This window comes from Gallinula chloropus (assembly GCF_964237585.1).
Source record: "Gallinula chloropus genome assembly, chromosome: 15".
Classification (NCBI taxonomy): domain Eukaryota; kingdom Metazoa; phylum Chordata; class Aves; order Gruiformes; family Rallidae; genus Gallinula; species Gallinula chloropus.
In genome coordinates, this window is record NC_140100.1 from 9,004,422 (window position 1) to 9,024,580 (window position 20,159).

The 20,159-nt window shown below is 46.8% G+C and overlaps 1 protein-coding gene across 1 annotated transcript in view; it reads left to right on the plus strand.

Annotated features, from left to right (window-relative positions):
- Window positions 1-18,347, plus strand: part of PRKAR1B (protein kinase cAMP-dependent type I regulatory subunit beta) — a gene marked incomplete at its 3' end in the record, with an annotated part of 101,815 nt that extends 83,468 nt beyond the window's left edge. Inside the window, exons 10-11 of the mRNA XM_084270849.1 lie at window positions 17,651-17,732; window positions 18,175-18,347. Coding sequence (XP_084126975.1) covers window positions 17,651-17,732; window positions 18,175-18,347 — 255 coding nt within the window. The remainder of the gene's footprint in view (window positions 1-17,650; window positions 17,733-18,174) is intronic.
- Between the last annotated feature and the right edge of the window lie 1,812 nt (window positions 18,348-20,159).

Sequence of the window (20,159 nt, forward strand, 5' to 3'; positions counted from 1 at the left end):
CATAAATTAACGGTTCATTTCTGATTGTCCTGCAATGAGAGTTCAGTGAAGGGCTATGGAGATGATTAAAGGCCTGGAGCATCTCCCCTGTGAGGATAGGCTGAGTGAGCTGGGGCTGTTCAGCCTGGAGAAAAGAAGACTGAGAGGGGATCTTATTAATGTTTGTCAATATCTGGGACACAGGGGGAAATGGTCAGTCTCTTCTCAGTGACTGTGGGGACAGGACAAGGGGCAATGGCCTCAGGTTGGAGCACAGGAAGTTCCACACCAATTTACTGAAGAACCTCTTCCCAGTGAGGGTGAGGGAGCCCTGGGACAGGCTGCCCAGGGGTGTGTGGTGTCTCCTTTTCTGGAGATATTCCAGCCCTGTCTGGATGCTCACCTGTGTGACCTGTCCTAGGGCCCCTGCTTTGGCAGGGGGGGTGGATTTGATGAGCTCTGGAGGTCCTTTCTAACCCCTGAAACTCTGTGATTCTTTGAGATACAATCTCCTAAGCATACTGGCCTGCAGAATGACCTAACCTATAAGAGAATCAGCACCTTCAGGGTTTGCAGAGTTAAGCACAAGCATGAAACCCTTTTGAGAGGCAGACTTCCAGCCTCGGTGACGACCAGAACTGCAATTCCTGCTTTAAACCAGGAACATCATTCTGGTTTGTATGGACGAGAATATTTAGTCTCCCCCTTCTGTCAATGAAGCACATTGACCTTTTCTCCTTTCTTCTTAGTTTAACCTTTCCATCATGGCTTTCTGTCCACCTTCTTGTCTCCAGTGCTGCGCAGATCCTCGTAGGGTGCAGGTTGTTTGAGCTGTGGGTTGTGTGCATGAAAACACTACGGTGCCCCATGGGGAGCAGGGCTGCAGCAGGAGCCCACCCAAATTATTAGAATAAGAGGTGTGCACAGGGAAGCAGCACAGGAAGCCAGGGCTTTTTAAGTTCACTGCTCACAAAGCTGTTTAGGGTCCTTTTTTGTCAAAAAGTTTGATGAGCAAAGTGCAGAGGGTTCAGAGGAGGCCACGAAGATGATTAGAGGGCTGGAGCAGCTCCCCTAAAAAGAGACTGAGGGAGCTGGGCTTGTTCAGCTTGGAGAAGATAGGGCTGCAGGGGGACCTCATTGCAGCCTTCCAGTCCCTGAAGGGAGCAGAGAAACAGGAGGGGAATCAGCTTGTTCAAAGGGCAGATAATGGCAGGACAAGGGGGAACGGATTAAAGCTGAAGGAAGGAAAGTATAGATTAGATATTAGGGGGAAGTTCTTTACAGAGAGAGTGGTGAGAGGCTGGAACAGGCTGACCAGAGAGGTGGTGAATGCCCCGTCCCTGGAGGTGTTCAAGGCCAGGTTGGATGGGGCCCTGGGCAGCCTTGTGTAGATCCAGGCCTGGAGGTTGGTGGCCCTGCCTGTGGCAGGGGGGTTGGGACTCTGTGATCCTTGGGGTCCCTCCCAACCCAGACTGTTCCATGATTCTATGATTACCCCAAGAGTCCAGCACAGCTACAGTTTTTCTGCCATCCTAAATCTTCCCAGGCATGAGGAAGATGTTTATTTGCAGTAGGCTGGGTGCTTTTCCATTTAAATCTCAAGCACCCTTCAACAAGATTTAGTTGGAATATTTAAAGGCTGTGACTTTTTCCAGAGATAGAATTATTTTAATGTTTATACCATATTCCATAATTTGACGATAGGATTAGAAGTGAATGTCTGCTTACAAAAGGAGAGTAACTGCTTCTGTGAGGCTGATTTACTACACTTGAAAGTGGCAATTAAAAAAAAAAAAAAAACCCAAAACAAAGCAGCCCTGCAGTTTCTGTATTTTCAGATATTTCCAGGTCTTATTTTCCCACTCTGGTTTTCACACAACAGACTCGGGCTTTCCCAGACCAGACAGATGTGGAATTTATCTGCTGGATTCCAAGGTCATGGAATTATCCCATACTAGATTCCTGGCACAGAGGTGAAAAACTTTAAGCACCATGAAACAATTGTTGCCATAAAGAATTATATTTTGGCAAGGGTAAATCATAACAGATGTACAGTTTCAAACAGATAAATTTGCAGTTGTACTGTACACTGCCACACTGTGTACCCAGCAGTAGGGAGGATTTATTCATCTGACTGCAGATAACACAAATATTTTTAGCTAGTGTTTTAAAGTGGTAGCTTGCAAAGGCATGTGAGCTTTGTGGAGTTAAATATCCCAGCAAATGTCTAAGTCCCTTTAAATGAAAGGCCAGTTGAATGGGGGCTGATTTTGTTCCTGACTTGTGCTTTGCCACTGACTTCAGCTCAAACAGTAGTTCAAACTAGTGTAGTAGCACTCTGAAACTGGGAAGAAATGAGGTTTTTCCCTGTTGTCTAGGTTACTGAGGAAGAAAGGTAGCGACAATGGTATTAAAAATAGCGGTTCTGATGTGTGCCACCCTCTCTGGTTCAGCTTGGAGCCTGGCTGGGTGGCACAGCACCTCTGAAACTCCCTAACACAGCTGCCAAAAATGCAAGGACCTGCAGCCATGAAGAGCCCTGCTGGGTTTTCCAGCTCCCACCCCTCCCCATGTCAGATCATTTGGATCTACTTGTCATGACTGTGCACCCTGGACGGCACATGGATATTGTCACGGGACTCCGCCGGCTGCGCTCGGGGAGCCTTTTCATCTCGGCTGCGTACTGAGAGCTCGCTGAGCTGCTGCCATATGGCCCTAATACTCCATAAAGTTTGACACAGCTTAAGAAAAATGCATGCACAGACACAAACGTATGCAGGTGTGGGAGGAGAGGACAGCAAAAGGTTTATAGTAGTGCCACACTGCACCCCAAGAGCACAGCTTGGAACTGGCTGTTAAATGTGCTCTCTGGTGCCTGTCATCTCCTTGGAGGACAGTTTTGGTTTAAGTGGTGCAGAAAGCAAGGAAATAAAACTGCATGAGAATCAAAACATCCCTAATTAATAGTTGGTTGAGTTGCCCAGCGATAGCGTGCAGCAGCCTAAAAATAAAAGAGCTAAAAATAGAAGATAATCCACAGGAGAAAATTCAAGGAGAACTGGACCCATCGTATCAAGTACTTTCACATTAGACTTTTGTTTTCAACTTCAAAACCCAGTATATTTAATTGTAGATTAGTGCTGAGTCACAGGGGATTTGTGTTCTTTGGTATTATCCTGCTGGTTAGAGAGGAGGCAGAGTCAGGGCGTCTGATTTCCATTCTCACCTGTACTATCAGTCCTGTCTGTGTGCAGAACATCACCCTCCCTGTTTCCTCATCATGGGGAATAATCCTAATAGCACTTCGTAAAGGTGAGCAGGAGCTTAATGGGAAGAGGCATAAAGTATCCATCAGTGCTGAAACAGGGCACTGGGGACAGCAAAACTGACAAAGCAGCACAACATTTTCATTGGTAGCACAGAAATCACTCCATAGTTATCACATAGAGCAGCCCCATGGACAAAACTAAATAGAAGCAGTTGGTAATGATTATTTGTCCAGCACTATTCTTGTCTGGTTACACTGAAAACCGACCCATAGTCCTTGGGGGGGGGCTGTTAGCTTTCATGCTGCTGTTGACATTTCAAGTCAGGGCCACAAACTGGTTCCAGTCTGGGCAGGATCGGCTGCAAGTTCTTGCTGAGAGCGTACTTGAGATACTGTCCTGTAGGTGAAATCAGTGTTTCCAGCCCCGCTGACACTCTTGGCACGCCTCAGAGCCTCTCTGCACAAACGCAGTTCAAAGCCTTGTTAGGTGGAACAGTGTTTGTAAACTCTTCCTGCCATGGTAACCGTGCGCCGACCCAGGAAGGTCCCGGGCCTGACTCGGAAGGGCACTCTGTTCTTCACAGAATTGGGCCTTTCTGTAGGAAAAGCCGACTCCAGCCTTAAAATTGTACAATGAGCAGCTGAAGATTTATGATTTAAAAGCTCCTTAAGAAGGGAAAGGGAGAAAAAAAACCCCAAAGAATAATAATAGCCCAATTGTTTCCTGCTCCAAATTGTTGCTCTTTGACTTTCTAACCCAAGAGGGACCCCTTTGGCACCTACCCCTGCGACAGGCTGGAGAACTACAAAGTAAACTTCTTCGGTATGGCTAATGAAGTCACTGCCTTAGGCACACTCTGCTATCACACCTGATAATCTCTTTAAAAACACAGCGTGATTAATTATTAATTAGGAAGATGAATGTTGTCTAGAAAAGGAGTTTCAAAGGCTACAATCCCAACTGCTTAGTGTTACTGGGATTTTGTTGATAACCAAAAATGTTTGTCAAAGGCAGTCTGCAGTGACTCCTAACATAGCCAATAAACAAAATACACCAAAGAAACAGAGCCACAGTCACTGAAGGCTCTGGTGCTTATTTTTAACCTCAGAGACGTTGTTTCCCAGAAGGCTCCTATGGGTCAGGTACACTCAGCTTTCCTGGGATCAGTTTCCATTAGCCCTGCTTCAAAGTTCACCTGTGCTCAGGATGGCATCAGAGATTGAAAGTTAGGTGTGTGATTGGGTCCCTGATGAGGGATGGAGGTGAAGTGTTTTGCTGAGTCAGTTTGGTAAACAGCAGTTTAGGCCAGCTCTTGTTAAACTCAGCTTAACTTTGACTCCTGTGGGCTGTGGGTCAGGCTGCATGTACACGCAGCACCCATAGACATGCACCCTTGAGCATATCCTTATCTCTCCTCTGTTGGAAAGGGCAGCGTTTCATAGGAAGCAACTGAGGTTGGTGGCCCTGCCTGTGGCAGGGGAGTTGGAACTTTATGATCCTTGGGGTCCCTTCCATTCTATGATTCTATGACTGCTCCCCTTCTTCCCACCAGCCTTGGAGGACCTGCCAGCAACTGCAGGTTTTGGCCATTCCTTCTAACTCTTGTCTCTGGCCCCACCAATAACCACTGCAGCGTGGTCACCTATGGTACATGCTGCAAAATCTGAAGCCTCCAAAGTGATGTGTGGTGGAGCTTTTTCTTAAGAATTTTGTGGCACTTCAGATTAGCCAATATTTCTAGTCTATTTTAGAACTTTGCAGATTTTCTTCCTCGTTTGTGGCAGAAACCAGGACAACTGTATGTAAATTCTGTGAGTTGCTATGAACCCAGAGACTGGAGAATAATGTATAATAGTTTAAAAATGTACAGTTAAAAAAATACTGTCAAACCCAGTCATGACTCAATCTTGAGTCCACAATCAGAATTAAGTCCTCTTGCATCATCATCCTTCTCCAACACCACTAAGATCAGCTGGCTTTTATATTATGAAAAAAAAAGGTCTGATGGGTAGGGAAAGGATGTACAAGGTTTGTTAGGGGAAAAAAATCTCACCTGGATCAGCACTCCCATGGAGTATGACCAAATCATTTTAAGTGTTGTAATAACTGTGGTGTGGTCCTGCATATGGGTTGGGGTGATCCTAAGCACAGTGAAAGGCTGGGCAGAGAATGGATACGGAGCAGCCCTGAGAAGGACGTGAGGGTGTTGGTTGATGAGAAGTTCAGCATGAGCTGGCAATGTGTGGTTGCAGCCCAGGAAGCCAAATGTGTCTTGGGCTGCATCCCCAGCAGCAGGAAGGTCAAGGGAGGGGATTCTGCCCCTCTACTCTGCCCTGGGGAGACCCCTTGCAGTGCTGCATCCTGCTCTGGGGTCACCAGGACAAGAAGGACCTGGAGCTGTTGGAGCAAGTGCAGAGTTGGCCAGGAAAATTATCTGAGGTCTGGAGCACTTCTGCTATGGAAACAGGCTGAGAGAGCTGGGGTGGTTCAGCCTGGAGAAGAGAAGGCTTCAGGGAGACTTTAGAGACCCTTCCAGTCCCTAAAGGGGCTCCAGGAAAGCTGAAGAGGGGCTGGTTACATGGGCATATAGTGATAGGACTTCTATGTCATACATGCACATCTCATGAACATCATTGGGTTCATCCTCACTACCCTTGTGTGATGAGGTGTGTGAGCTCCTTTATGCTAAATTTTCCACCCGGAAATGGTGGGTGTTATTTTCTACTTTCTTTGGTGGAATTGACTTGCTCTTTGTGATTCTGACCAAAATCTGTTGATGTCTTCCCTGGGTTTTGTAGAAAATTCTTTCATAAATCAAAGGTTGGCAAATAATAAAAATTCCAAGATTATTTACTGGCTAAAGGAGTATTTTCAGTGTCTTTGGCTATGTAGTTCAAAGGATTTGTCTTCTCTTGGCAAGTAGCCCCAGAACTGCTGATCCTTTGCTGTAACATAAAAGCCATCCCAGGAATGATGCTATCAGCAGTCCCCAAGGGCTGAAATGGCAGCTGAGGAGCAATGTGCTAGTGGTCTTCCAGGACATTGCGACTGAGAACATTGCTTATGCCAGCATCATGAGGTACATGCAGGACTTGCTGTGTTACTCTGCTCTCTGGGATGTTGGTAATCTTAGGTCTTGAAATAAAACCACCCAGGAGCATGCAGCGTAGCTGTACAGTTCTCAAAGCAGCTTGTGTGACCTCTCCTTTGCACATGCTATACCCAGTGCAAAAATACGTGTATGGATGTTTCCCCAGTTCACTTTTGACATGACAACTTGTGTAGGAGTCTTCAGCCTCATTCAGCTGTAATTTAAACCATCTGATTTGTAAACCCATAAAATTGAGGTTGATGCTGGAAAGACAGCCACACCCTGGCCTCTTACCACCATAGGATACGTGGAAAACTGGGAGATGGCTTGGTGTGTGGAGAAGTAAAACCCAGAGCTAGTAATTAGCAGTTTCATTCTTAATATATACACATTGGATTGAATTTTCATCAAAATCAGAGTGCTGGGTTGTCTCTATGTTCAGAACAGCCGTGACTTTTTGTTGCTTGCTTTAAGGTTTGGTTGACACTTTAACTCTTCTCTCTTTAGTCTTGGCCAGTAGTGTCTTCCTACCACAGAAGTTCCCAGGTAACAAAACACCTCTCAGTGTGAGGAAGGAGAGCAGCACAGGCTGTTTACCCCTCAAGGTTTTCAGGAGGTTCCCAGGATAATTATAAGCTCTTTTTGGCACTGAAGACCGAGCTCACAAGCTCTGATTCAAAGCACTTAGTCAACATGACCAAGAACTTTGTGGCCTGAGGCACATTAAAACTAAACTGAAATTAAAGGCATCCGCTGTCTCAGGAGCTAGGTGCTCCATCCTGAGGAGTGCTTCTCTCTCTTTAAGCAAAAAATACTGCAATATAAACAAGACCTGAAATACAGAGGTGTCCAACCTCATGGGAGAGGAATGGAGAATGTCCTAATCCCTGATGGAGTTCATCCCGTCTTTCTCTGGATCATGTAAAGCTGTCCTTTGCTCAGATGGCTTTTGTCCCCCCACTCCAAAGACGGGGCTGCATATTTGCTGAAGGAATGTGCCCCTTAGTGCTCATTCATTAGCTGAGTAGTGTGGGTTCCATGGAGCAGGCAGTGTGCTTCAGGAAGGGGCAACTCTGAGCCCACGAGGTTGGTTTTTTCTTCCGAATTTCAGAATCTGATCCTTTGAATACACAAGATTCACCAACTGAAAGGACTTAAGGAGAGCTTTCCATGGGGGATTTTCCTCATCTCCAGGATAAACTCCCTTCTCTCCTTCTCCCAGTTTGCTCCAAGTTTTATTTCTCACTCAGAAGCTGTTGTCCTAGCTGGCCGCAGCTGCTCGCCCAGCCGCGGTCACAACATTAGTTATGAGACTTCAATGACGACGTCTGTCTCAGCCTTTTGCTTGGTCTGGTTACTTCAGCATCTACAGAATGTTTTCACAAAGAAGCAGATGGTGGTAGGAGTAATTGGGCCGTAAAACAACATTAACAGCTAAAAACGATTTTCCCCAGAAAGGATTTTGCGGGCAGGGTGAGGGAGGTTCAGCACTGTTTTCTTGTTTTCTCTCCCATACATTCAACCCTGGCCCTGCTGTAGGTGGTAGCGCTTTCCCTCTCTCTGCTTCCAGGAGATGAGCCCTGTCAGGTCAGTCACAAATATGAACGGTTGATGAATAACCCATTTTCAGAGTCACTTTTATGTTGACTCAGTGGACGTTTCCTGGCTTCAGAGGGAGTTGTGATAATGGCTAGCTTTGTAGAAAGAAAGAATCTCTAAAATGCAACATTTTTTTCCCTTTGTGACTTTTATTGCTTTGTATGCTGACATGTCTGAGGGAGGAAAACAGGCCTTTGTTGCCAATAATCCACAGCGCTTGGCACAGACAGTCTTTAAAATCTGGCACTGGGATGAATATTAATTCAGTTGTTTTCCCACAGAAGCTACTGATTAGTCCAGGCCAAGTATCACTGAGATGATTCATCAAAACCCCGGCATCTGAGCCCACCTTTACTGAGCAGATCTGCTTTCAGTCGCCCCTGCCACAGGTGAACTGAATGCTTAGTGAAAGGGGCGACTGAAATCCTCCAGTGGGGTAAAGACAAAAATGCAGGGGGACCCCAAAGGCTGGGATGTGGTGCAACTGCTTCCCAGCTTCCTGGGCAGGGAGCCAGGACAAGTAGCCAAGGAGGATCACACCCCAGGCACGGGGCTCCTCCGGTGGCTCGGAGCTGGGATCCTTATTCTTCTGTCACCATCCCCTTGCTCCCAGGCTTCCCAGTTGGTAACCAGTGTCATGGAGAAGTGTGGGACTGCTGTGGCACGGAGGCTGGAGAGCACAGAGGCCACAGCAGTGTTCTTCCATCCCATGATGGGGGATGATGGTGATGACCGTTGATGAAGTCTTGAGTCACACTCATACACCTCTATCAGACAGGCATGATCCAGCCTGACGTTAGCTCTGCTCCTTTGCCTCAAGGGCCACATTCTGAAGTTATAAGACTCTAAAAGGTGCTAGTGTGATTCTGAAGAGCCTTTCAATGGACACAGCTTAGTGACACAAAGTCTCAGTGTTTTATTCTTGCAGAGGTGTTGCAGGGCTCCCTGTGCAGGAAGCAAACTGAAGTTGGTGCAATGTATTCTGCCTCTTTTGGCTTAACACTGTTTTTACTGGTCTCTCCCTGCCTGAATCGTGTCTTCTTCCATCTGATAACATTTCCTATACTTCAAGGGGAATACATCAGGCACAGCCCAGGTTTAACGCGGGCCGTATCAAAGCAACACCAAAGGGGAAGATTACCTGAGATACTGCAATAGGAGGATGAACAAAAACGATTGAAAAGGGCTTCCCATGTCAAACATCTATAGTTTTAAATGCTAAACGATCAAGGCAAAGGCGTTTCCTGGTGATTAATGGTGGGCTGGGTGTAGTCATGTCTGGGCCTTAACCCTGGCCTCTCGTGTATCCCTAGGAAGTGCCCTGTGGCTCAGTTGTTTCTCCTGTTTTAAGCTATGCTTGCTTTATGATTGATTGCCATTTAAAAAGCACCTTTATGTTTGTGGCTACTTCAGTGACCGCTCTAGACAGCTTTGTTCCTCTTGCTCCAGTCTGGGTGCTCTTTCTAAACCAAGAGAAATGTGCCTAGGCAGCAGAAGCGGTGGAGATGCCGGCATGCATGGAACAGCCACGCGTGCAGGATGGAGCTGGTACACACGGTGAGCTGCACATTGTTTGCTATCAAGTGTGGCTGTGCAGCTAATGTACAGGATTTGTGCCAGCTGGGGAGGAATGTTTGCTTTCTCTCTTCACTAGACTGCCACGTGCGTAAGTGGGGCTGGGAATTACAGCCAGTAAGAACCTGATGCATCAAGGTTATAATGCTGTGATGACGATGTAATGATAATCTTGTCATTAACATGGTGGTTGTTGCTGTGTAAGGACACTTTATGCAGTGCTGGTCCCTCAAGGGGGTTGTGTGGGTACCATGGGGCACCCACCATTATTCTAATGTGGCCTTCTGAGCCACTGTTAATCCTTATGGTACTCCCAAGGCGCTGGCTTTCTGAAAACCCACTGAAATCAAAGGCACTGGGCATTTCCAGAGAAAAAGCTGAATGCCAGCTAGAAAAGATGAATTCCTAAACTGTTACACATTTGTTTTCAAAGGCTCTTGGTAGCTCCTTAGTTTGGGCATTGTCTCACCCTCTAATCTGCAGTGAGCCCTAATGGATGCAGAAAAGAACTCCCTGGCCAGAGATAAGCAAACCAAACAACCACTTTTTTCAGCTAACACAACCCGGGCGTCTCCGTGCGGTCCCCATGCTCAGCAGCCCGGACAGCGGGCCCTTCAGAAATGATGGTTGTGAAAGGAAAGGTTGCCAAACTGAAGCAGAGGTGGTTGAGGTTTCACATCAGACAACTGAGCTGATTTAAATGATCCTTTTTTAAAGTGGAGGCTGAAGCATTAGCAGACAGCTCTTAGCAGGTCTCACAGTGTCACCCAGTCGCTTCCAGGAGCTTTGTTGCATTGGGTGCTGCAGCTTTTGATTCCCCTTAATTTGGAGATGCTCTAGGAGTGATTTAATTGCATGCATGGACCAGTAAGTGGACAAATATGATTAGATAAGGTGTAATTTATTATGGTTGTAGCTGTGATAGAACATCACCCAGACACTGTTGGTAGGCAGGTAAATGGTATCTCTTATTAGTTGTAGAGGCAACATGCAGAAAGGATTCTGTGCCCAAAAGCCAGAAGGATAGAAAGCTGGTTGGTCTAATAAAAGATATTACTTTCATAAACCTCATCTTGCCTGTTACCAGGTTCAGATTAGATGTTAGGAAAAAGTTCTTCACTGAAAGAGTTGTCAGGGCTTGGAACAGGCTGCCCAGGGAGAGGGTTGAGTCACCGGCCCTGGGTGTGTTTAAAAAAGACGGATAGATGAGGTACTTAGAGATATGGTTTGGCATAGGATGGGTATGATTGGGCTCCATGATCTTAAGGGTCTTTTCCATCCCAGTAATGCTGAGATTCTGTAAATAACCACTCCCAGAATCACACTGGGTGAAGAGATCTTGTAATCTATTTCAGATCTGCTACAGCTTCCATTAAACCCAGTAGGAGCCTTTACATCGGTCCCATCACATCATCCATGTGAACCAACGCGTTTCGTACCACATCACAGCCTCTTCCTTTGTGTTTTGTGGAGATGTGAGAGTAACATGTAGTCTGTGTGACTGCAGAGTGAGGGGAAACAGCTTCTGAGTGTGTGAATTACAGAGTGTGTGGATTAACAGAGTGGGAAAGAGCAAAGGTACGTTCGTAATAGCAGTGATAGAGTTAATAGTGATAGCAGATGCCTGACCTTTTCCATCTCTAATTCTATAGGCTGCGCTGCTCTTTTCTAGTGGATGGTGAGGAGGAAAACAAAATAGGCTAGAACAACTTTCTAAGCTCAAAACTAGGATAAAAATGTAACATTTTGAGGTCACAGGGAAAAAAAAACCAAGTGCCTTCCGTGCTTTTCTTTAAAAAGTAAGTAAAAGATGAAGTAAAAATGGGAATAGAAATAGGAACTTCCTGCTTCTGGAAATTAAACTTCATTTCTTTGAAAAGTAGAAATTTATTCTGTATGCTTAGTATGTCAAAAGGACACAGGCATTGCCATTGTGCACATCTGGGGACAAACATTCTTCAAATTTGATAAGGATAAATATTTCCTTTATTACAGATGGAGCCTCGCTATTGCTGTATCTTTGAAATGGGAGGTTAGATGCACAACCCCAAACCATCAACAACCCCAAACCATCCACAAGATTGACTTTTAAACCAGGAAGTTTTTAGAACCCTGCTGAGTGTCTCTCCCCACCCACTGCCCTGGTGAAGGACCTCGCTGTCCCACCCAGAGCTACCACAGACACATCACTGATCACCGCATTTTGCCTTGTGCTGCCAGGGAATGGTCCCATCTGATCTCCTGAGCTGGGATAGAGGGGAAAAAAAAATACAGGATTTCAGGTTTTAGCATGATAAACACTTGTCTTTTGTAGCCAGGCTACTTTGGCCAACTGCTGGCTATAGGATTCATGCATAAATATCAGTACAAGACTCCTGAAACAATCAGTGCTTCTAAGTACATGCAGGATAAGGCCTGGGAATCACAGTGTTGATCCAGATGGGAATGCCCTCTTTACACTGTGGGATGTCTCACTCACACATACGGTCTGACAGTTTTAAGCATCGATCAAAATCTCATTACTCTGGAGAGGATGGGAGCTCATGGATTATAAACCTTCATTTATTTTTTTATACCTTAAATTATGGTGCTGTATCTAAGCCATAAATTGTTACAAACCAAGCTGGTGATGCATTTGAAGGAGTCACATAAACGCTGTGCACCGTGGCAGAGCAGTGCTGGAGTGAGCAGGCACAGGAGGTGAGAGTGGTGGGGAGGTGGTGATGGCACGGTGCTTTTGGAACAGCTACTCTTGTTGTTTTTGCAACAAGATGCCCATATTGACTTGGAGGAGAGGGGAGAAGGTTAATGATGTCGGTTCCTGGGAATACAGGCACTCCCTGGTGACTGAAAGGGAGTATTCCTGGATCCAGTGAAGATCATCGTTTCACTCCCAAGTGTCTGTGAGCAGGAGGACATGCCTGGCTGCTTTTCCTTTGGTATCTTTGCAAAGTCCTGATTCATTAAGCGGTGTCAAACCTCTTGACATCCCTTGAGCCTGTGCTCTGGAGGGTTTGCTTCATGGTGTAGGAGGCCAGAATGGCTCTCAGTGTCACAAGACACTATTGTAAACTGAGCAGCACTAACTAGTCTGATCCTGAAAATCCTGTTTATTTCAGACAGACTGATCTTGCTGAGTTTCATGTGCCACTTAAGGGGAAATCCTTCCCACTGAGACCAGTGGGAAGTCTCTTCCCACTGAGACTTTGGGGAGTGCAAGTGATAAGCCCCTTGAATCCTGGCTAGATAATGCCCATACCTCCCAGGACAGAGCTCAGATTTGTTTTCAGTCACATCATTGATAGGAGGTGGGCCCTGCTGGAGCACAGGAAGGTACGAAGGGATCAAAAAGGAACATGGGAAAGATTTGACAAGTAAAATGAAATGCAGCCATGAAACCTGTGAGGGGAGCAAGGGTCAGGTCAGCACTGAATTCACTTTGTATGACTACTCTGTTAAGTATATAGATAACAAGGGGCTGTTTCTGTGGTGTTTTATTCTGTATTCTTTTATTTCATAGAATCATAGACTGGTCTGGGTTGGAAGGGACCCCAAGGATCACCCCAAGGATCACAGAGTTCCAACCCTCTGCCACAGGCAGGGCCACCAACCTCCAGCCTGGAGCTACACAAGGTTGCCCAGGGCCCCATCCAACCTGGCTTGAATACCTCCAGGGACAGGGCATCCACCACCTCTCTGGGCAGCCTGTTCCAGACCCTCACCACTCTCTCTGTAAAGAACTTCCCCCTAATATCTAATCTAAACCCTCCCTTCTTCAGCTTTAGTCCATTCCCCCTTGTCCTCCATTATCTGCCCTTTGAACAAGCTGATTCCCCTCCTGTTTCTCTGCTCCCTTCAGGGACTGGAAGGCTGCAATGAGGTCCCCCCGCAGCCTTCTCTTCTCCAAGCGGAATTTCTCTATTATTTTTTGTCCTGCTTACGCTGGTTGTTTACAATTAGACTCTTCCTCTAATACAGTCAGAATAGCATCAATTCCAGAGATTAGACACGCGAAGTGAAGGTGATAGAGACAGAGAATGATAAATACATCATCTTTGTTTCACGGTGTGGACAGTCTTCCCGTGCAGGTCACTCTGACAATGCTCCAGGATGTACTCGTGGACCTGCTGACTTGTGGGACGAGAGGCCTGGCGGCGTAATCAGATCTTACATCTGGGCACTGGCTGTCAGGGTTTCAGGAAACTTCTTTTGCTCCGTGATAGACCTGTTCTCACTGGGCAACGGGAAGAGCCGATGTGACTGTTAAAACAAGAGTGGAAAAATATGTATCTGGAATATGCATTGCTTTCTCCTGCCAAGCCAAGTGTTTATTGTGGAGGCCAGACACATCTGTCCTCCTCCAACAGATATCATGGTGTTTCTTGGATTAAAAAGTACAGCTGTAGTGGAACAGTGGAAGAAATTGCTTCAGAAGACTGACTGATTGGAGTCCTATATCATACGGACCCCGTCAGAAAGTATTTGCCCCAATAAAAGCTGACGCTCAGGGAGATGAAAGTAATATTGCTTGATGCTGCCATTGCCTTTGGGGTGACCTGCCTGAGGAGGGCAGTAGGGAATTGACTCCTTTGACCTGGCCAGTCGGTCTGATTACTTTGGGGATTTATTTTTGGTTTGTTTTCTGTAATAAAACATCCGTATTAAAAGGATAAAAGGCCTGGAGCATCTCCCCTGTGAGGACAGGCTGAGTGAGCTGGGGCTGTTCAGCCTTGAGAAAAGAAAGCTATGAGGGAATCTTATTAATGTTTATAAGTATCTTCAGTATGGGATGCAGGGGGAAATGGGCAGCCTCTTCTCAGTGGTCTGTGGGGACAGGACAAGGTGCGATGGCCTCAAGTTGGAGCACAGGGAGTTCCACACCAATATGCAGAAGAACTTCTTCCTGGTGAGGGTGAGGGAGCCCTGGGACAGGCTGCCTGGGGGGGTGTGGAGTCTCCTTCTCTGGAGAGATTCCAGTCCCATCTGGACGCCGACCTGTGCGACCTGTCCTAGGGAGCTGCTTTGGCAGGGGGGTTGGACCTGATGGTCTCTGGAGGTCTCTTCCAACCCCTACAGTTCTGTGATTCTGTTTGGTTGTGGGGTTTTTTTTGTTTTTTTAATAGTTTTGGGAAGGAGGCTGGAGACATAGATTGCAGACAGCTATTTGGGTCAAGGGGTTAGACTTTTGCCAGGCTCCAGATGGGGACGGAGAGGAGGACAGGGACTGGAAGCGCTTCTGAAGCTTCTGCGCTTACGGCGCAGGCAGAGCAGCAGCGGCTTAGAGAGCTGCACCTGATCTGAAGTTTGGCAAGAGGGAGGTCGATATACACATTATTATGGGCTATTTCCAGGAATGCTGCTTATGAACGTGTGCTTGTTCTGAAAACTTGCAGTAAGTGTGAATAACAAAGCTCATTACACTCTCTGTGCATTTTCATGCACTTGAAGATTTACTGGAAGATCCTGGATCAGCTTTGGCGGGACAGTTTAGTTGGAAAACTAAACTATTTATTTAGTTGGAAAACTAAACTATTCTTGCTGGAAACTTGACAGGCACCAAGTCACTTTCTTATATCCAGTCCTTTTGGTTTCTTCTGTGGATAGCCTTACACATGCTGTAGACAGTTTTATGTGCATGGTGTGTGTTAATGGCAGGTGAAACCCCAAAGGAAGACCAAACCCAACCTTCCCCAGTACATCTGGGTGATGTTTGAACAGCCCAACCCAGGTACCCTTGCTCATGCGTGTTGTGGTTCTGAATCTTCTCACATCAGCCCCGTGGGATATTAAGAGGGAAAGTGTTGAAGTCAAGGAGAGGTTTGTGACTGTGAATGGGCCTGAATTTACAGCTCTGGTGGTGCCTCAGTGTTTTTGTAATGCATTATGGCACGATGGGGCAGAACAATGAATTGTTGTGACCCACATAACATGTCTGATAGCAAGGGCTTGTGCTGAGCTTACTGCTGAGCTCCAAAACGAGGTGTTTAGATTAATTTGATGTAGATCCAGGTGTATAAAGAAGCCCTCAGATGCTCAGCACGTATAAAATGATGCCGACTGCGTTATTTGGGGTTTGTTTCTGGTTCCTGGCATCAGCAGAAGTAGGATTTACCTCTTCACTTATAGAGCACATGGAGGTTACGTTGTCAGTTAACCTAGAGAGCAGCCCAGCTATTTGTGAAGTATGTGGGCTTAAAAATAACCCTGTTATGAAACAGGACATGATGCAGCGGTGCCACAGCAGCTTAGTAGTGCTTGTTCAGAAGAAAGCTGTGGCATGCCTGCAACTCCACTGATGCTGAGGTGTATCGGGATGTTCAGTCTCCTCTAGCCCCGCCCACACACCCTGGGGCACACAACTTTCACAGAATCATTAAGGTCAGAAAAAACCTCCAAAGTCATTTAGTCCAACTGTCCCTGAGTATCTCATCCAGCCTTTCCTTGCACACCCTGAAGGATGGTGACTCCACCACCTCCATGGGCAACCCCATTCCAGCATCCAACTGCTCTTTTGGAGAAGAAATGTCTCCTCATTTCTAACCTGACTCTCACCTGGCATGAGGGGATTTGGTCAGTGGAAGGAAGCTGCAGTGGATTGGCACTGATTTACTGCGCTCTGGAGGGAGGTTTGTGCTCCAAGCTGGGATGGTCAGGTGGCCGGCCGCAGGCACCCACAGCACCAAGAGCCAAGCAGTGCCAGCCTCGGGTGCTAACCTGCACAGTGAGGGCTGTGGTACCTCCGGTCACTGGCAAAGCAACCTTAAGCACAGTCCCCATTACTGTGTGCCCCCATTCCCTGTCCTGGGTGGGACAGATGAGCCCTCATGTGTTACTTTCCTAGCAGAAGATCCTGCAGAAACCCTTCCTCATGTTCTCCAGCCACACTGTCCCAAAACATCTCCCCAGTCTATTTAGAAATCATTTAAATTCCAATTAAAATCAAAATATGTTGACATCTTGCCTTCTCCCATGCTTTCAGTCTGGACCCAGGAGATGATTTCATATGTCACTGGAATTTTTTTCCAGAGAAGCAGATAGCTTCTCTAGTCCTCTACAAAAGCTTTATGCTGCAATAATTTCAGATGTCCTCCAGGTTAGAATACTTCTGAGTGCAAAACCTCTTTGAAGGTTTCAATAGACTGCAGCCGAGTTTGGACATGTATTAGCACACGTCGGGTACAGCATTTATTGAGGGCAGTGGAGAGGAGACACATTCCAGCTCCCCAGCCACTGACTCGCAGGTGGCCACGTCACTAAAGCCACCGAGAAGGAGAACCACCCGTTGTTGCAACAAGCATTCAACCTCCCTTGGCTGTCTGACCCACAGATCTGTGAGTGATCAGACGAGGAATAAACTCTGGTTGTTATGAAGTCACAGGACTGGGAGCACTGCCTTTTTATTCCTTTTGATTCCTTTTTTTTCTTTCTCTCTTAGAAGGTTCAGCATCCTCCCAGAACATGTTTTTAAGTTTGATCAGAGCATGTATTTGTACATATTAAATCACAGAACCACAGAGTTGTAGGGGTTGGAAGGGATCTCCAACCCCCCTGCCAAAGCAGGGTCCCTAGGACAGGTCACACAGGTCGGTGTCCAAATGGGTCTGGAATATCTCCAGAGAAGGAGACTCCACACCCCCTGGGCAGCCTGTCCCAGGGCTCTGTCACCCTCACCGAGAAGAAGTTCTTCCGCATGTTGGTGCGGAACTTCCTGTGGTCCAACTTGAGGCCATTGCCCCTTGTCCTGTCCCCACAGACACTGAGAAGAGGCTGCCCATTTCCCCCTGCATCCCACCCTTCAGATATTGATAACCATTGATCAGATCCCCTCTCAGTCTTCTTTTCTCCAGGCTGAATAGGAGCTACTGAATTCCCTCCTGCTCCTCTTCTCTTCTGTGTGAGCCGACTCTGTTGGCATCCAAACAGTTCAACAGAGACAAATCACTTGCCAAACCAGTGGATTATTATTTTTTAAATGCTTCGATTCCTTTCACTCCCACAGAAGGAATCGACTGGAATTGTCACCCACGGGAGAACTAAAGGAGTGTGACATGCAGCAGGGAACACTTGGGTCCAAGTACTTTTTAGAGCATAAGAGGTATAAGCAAAGCAAACTGACCTTCTGTGCTTCTCTCCCCAGGGCACAGCGTCCGTTCTGCAGCGCAGGTCTGACAATGAGGAGTACGTTGAAGTTGGGAGACTCGGTCCCTCGGATTATTTCGGTAAGAACATTCAGGGTACGTCTGGTTTGGGAAGAGGGGCCTGAGGAACTGTACCATGGAGTTACTGTGTGCAACTTAATTAGTGTCCTGCTCTTTCACAAATGAGGGATTACGTGGTGTTCAGCTCCTGCTTTCAGCGCTACCAAGAGGTTTCTGTGAGGCTGAAGCCGTGCCTCGGTTTACACCACTATAGCTGACAGGAGACAGAGCTGGAATCAGCAAAACAATCTGAAAGCATTTGTTTCCAGAGGCGTTTTACACGCCTGCATTATGCATGTGTAACGTGTTTGTACTGTCAAGGGAATTATGTAAAGTATCTATCAAGAGGTAGATAAAAGGAGATGTTCTGCAATCGGAGCACCTGGATGGTGGCTGGGATCTGCACCCTCTGGAAGCAAGGCGTGGGGGTGTGTGACGGCCTCTTTATCCCTGTTCTATCCAGGTGAGATAGCCTTGCTGCTCAATCGGCCCCGGGCTGCGACGGTGGTGGCACGTGGACCGCTGAAGTGCGTCAAGCTGGATCGGCCCCGCTTCGAACGAGTGCTTGGCCCTTGTTCCGAAATCCTCAAGAGAAACATTCAGAGATACAACAGTTTCATTTCGCTCACTGTCTGAACCATTCCTCCTGGGAAAGCTGCCTTTGTGTGACCCCCTGCACTTCAGTTTGCTCTGTGCAGCTCCATAGCTTTACCAAGAGAAAAACGAAAGGTGTGCGTTTTCTGTGTATTTCTCCTGTCCATGTCACGTGCTGGGTGTCACTTCAAATCTCATGTGTTCTGTAAGTAGGAAGACAACTGTTCGGGGCAGACTAGCTCTGGGGAAGATTAGGCTCCTGGCTTGCAGGCAAGATTTTTACCTGCTGATGGATCACATAGCTTAAAACTGTGCTTTTAACTATTTAAAATTCAGCTTCATTTCCTTTTCCCTTATTGTCTTTGAAGTTGATCTTGCTTGCCTTTTGCCAAGCTGCTTTGACCAAGCGATGTCCCTCTGCCTGCCGACTTTAAAAGTCTTCTCCCTGGCTTCCAAAATCCCACGGGGTGAGTGACAGTCCCGAAGTGGGAAGGTTGGAGGAAGGTTTTTGATCATTCCAGTGAGCCAGGGAAGAGCAGAGCTTTTGAGTCATTTGTTTTGTGGCTGAGATACAGGGGCTTTATTCCTCCGTGTTACAGGCCCTTGCAGGCCTGCTCCACAGGGTACGCTGAGCCAAACAGCACTCCTGTCTGCTGGGTGAGGCAGTCAAGGGAAATGTCTCATGAGAATTGTGAAGGAGCCTTTAGGACTGAAGTTACTCACCCTCAGCTCTGCTTTTTTTAAACAAGGCTTTGCATTTAATCCCTTTAAAGCCCAGTGGGACCTTCTCTGCTGAGTTAAGTGGGCTTGGAAATGTATCCTCAGCCACTTCTCTGAGCATTACGTGAAATGCCGGGTGTACATCCTGAGCAACAACTGCAGTTCATTTTTAATGAGGTCCAGCTAATTAAATGCAAATGCCTTTCTTTTTAGTATATGACAAAGCCAGGATTTTTTTTAGGATTTTCTGAAAGCCAAATACACGCCTCAGGATGCTGCCTCTCCTCCAACGGACCCCAATTGCCCCCAGAAAGCACCAGCATCTTGCAGGCAGCTCCCAGAGCCCAGGTCCCTGCAGGTATGTGCAGCCTCACTAGCCTTGCCGACACGGCTCCGGGCTGCACTGGAGCTCGCTCCCGATCCAGACCCGATACTCCAGTAGCTGCCCGCAGCGGGGGCACGGAGCCGGCTCCTCAGCACTCCGAGGTGCTCCCATTCTTTCAGTGCTCCTGTCAGTGTATTTGTTGCTGCTGATCCTTATGGTTATGTTACACTGCTTGCACGTGTTATTAACCACGACCATTCCCATTTCTCACCCTGGCAGTTTTTATCACCCACACTTATTTATAGAGCCAGACCCGCGTTATGCAGAGACCCACATTGACGCATTCGTAACCCCTTTGATTTACTTCAATCCTTTCCTCTTCCCTTGTGCAATTTTTCTTTTAAATATTTTATTTTTAATTCTTTTTTACAGGTTCCTGGTCTGTACATGTTCTTTTACCTGTTGCATTTCTGTTGTGCTGGTAAAACTCTGTGAGTGTTTCGCGTGATACGCCAGATACGCATCTCTCCTTAAACACCAAGTATTCCCCTCGCTGTTTAGAAGTTACTCGAGCACACACACACACACACACACACACACCCCCCACAGATTCTTTGCTTTCAACCTTTCCAGCTCATGGAAAACACATTGGAATTAATGGTTCTGTTAATGAGGGATCTCAGAGAGAAGCATGGCTGTTTCACACTGGGATTCCTGTGCTTTTAAGTGGAACGAGATGTGATTTGACTGAGGTTTTAAAAGATGGTTGTGATGTTTGCGGTGGATGAAGGGACAGGGTTACGGTGTGA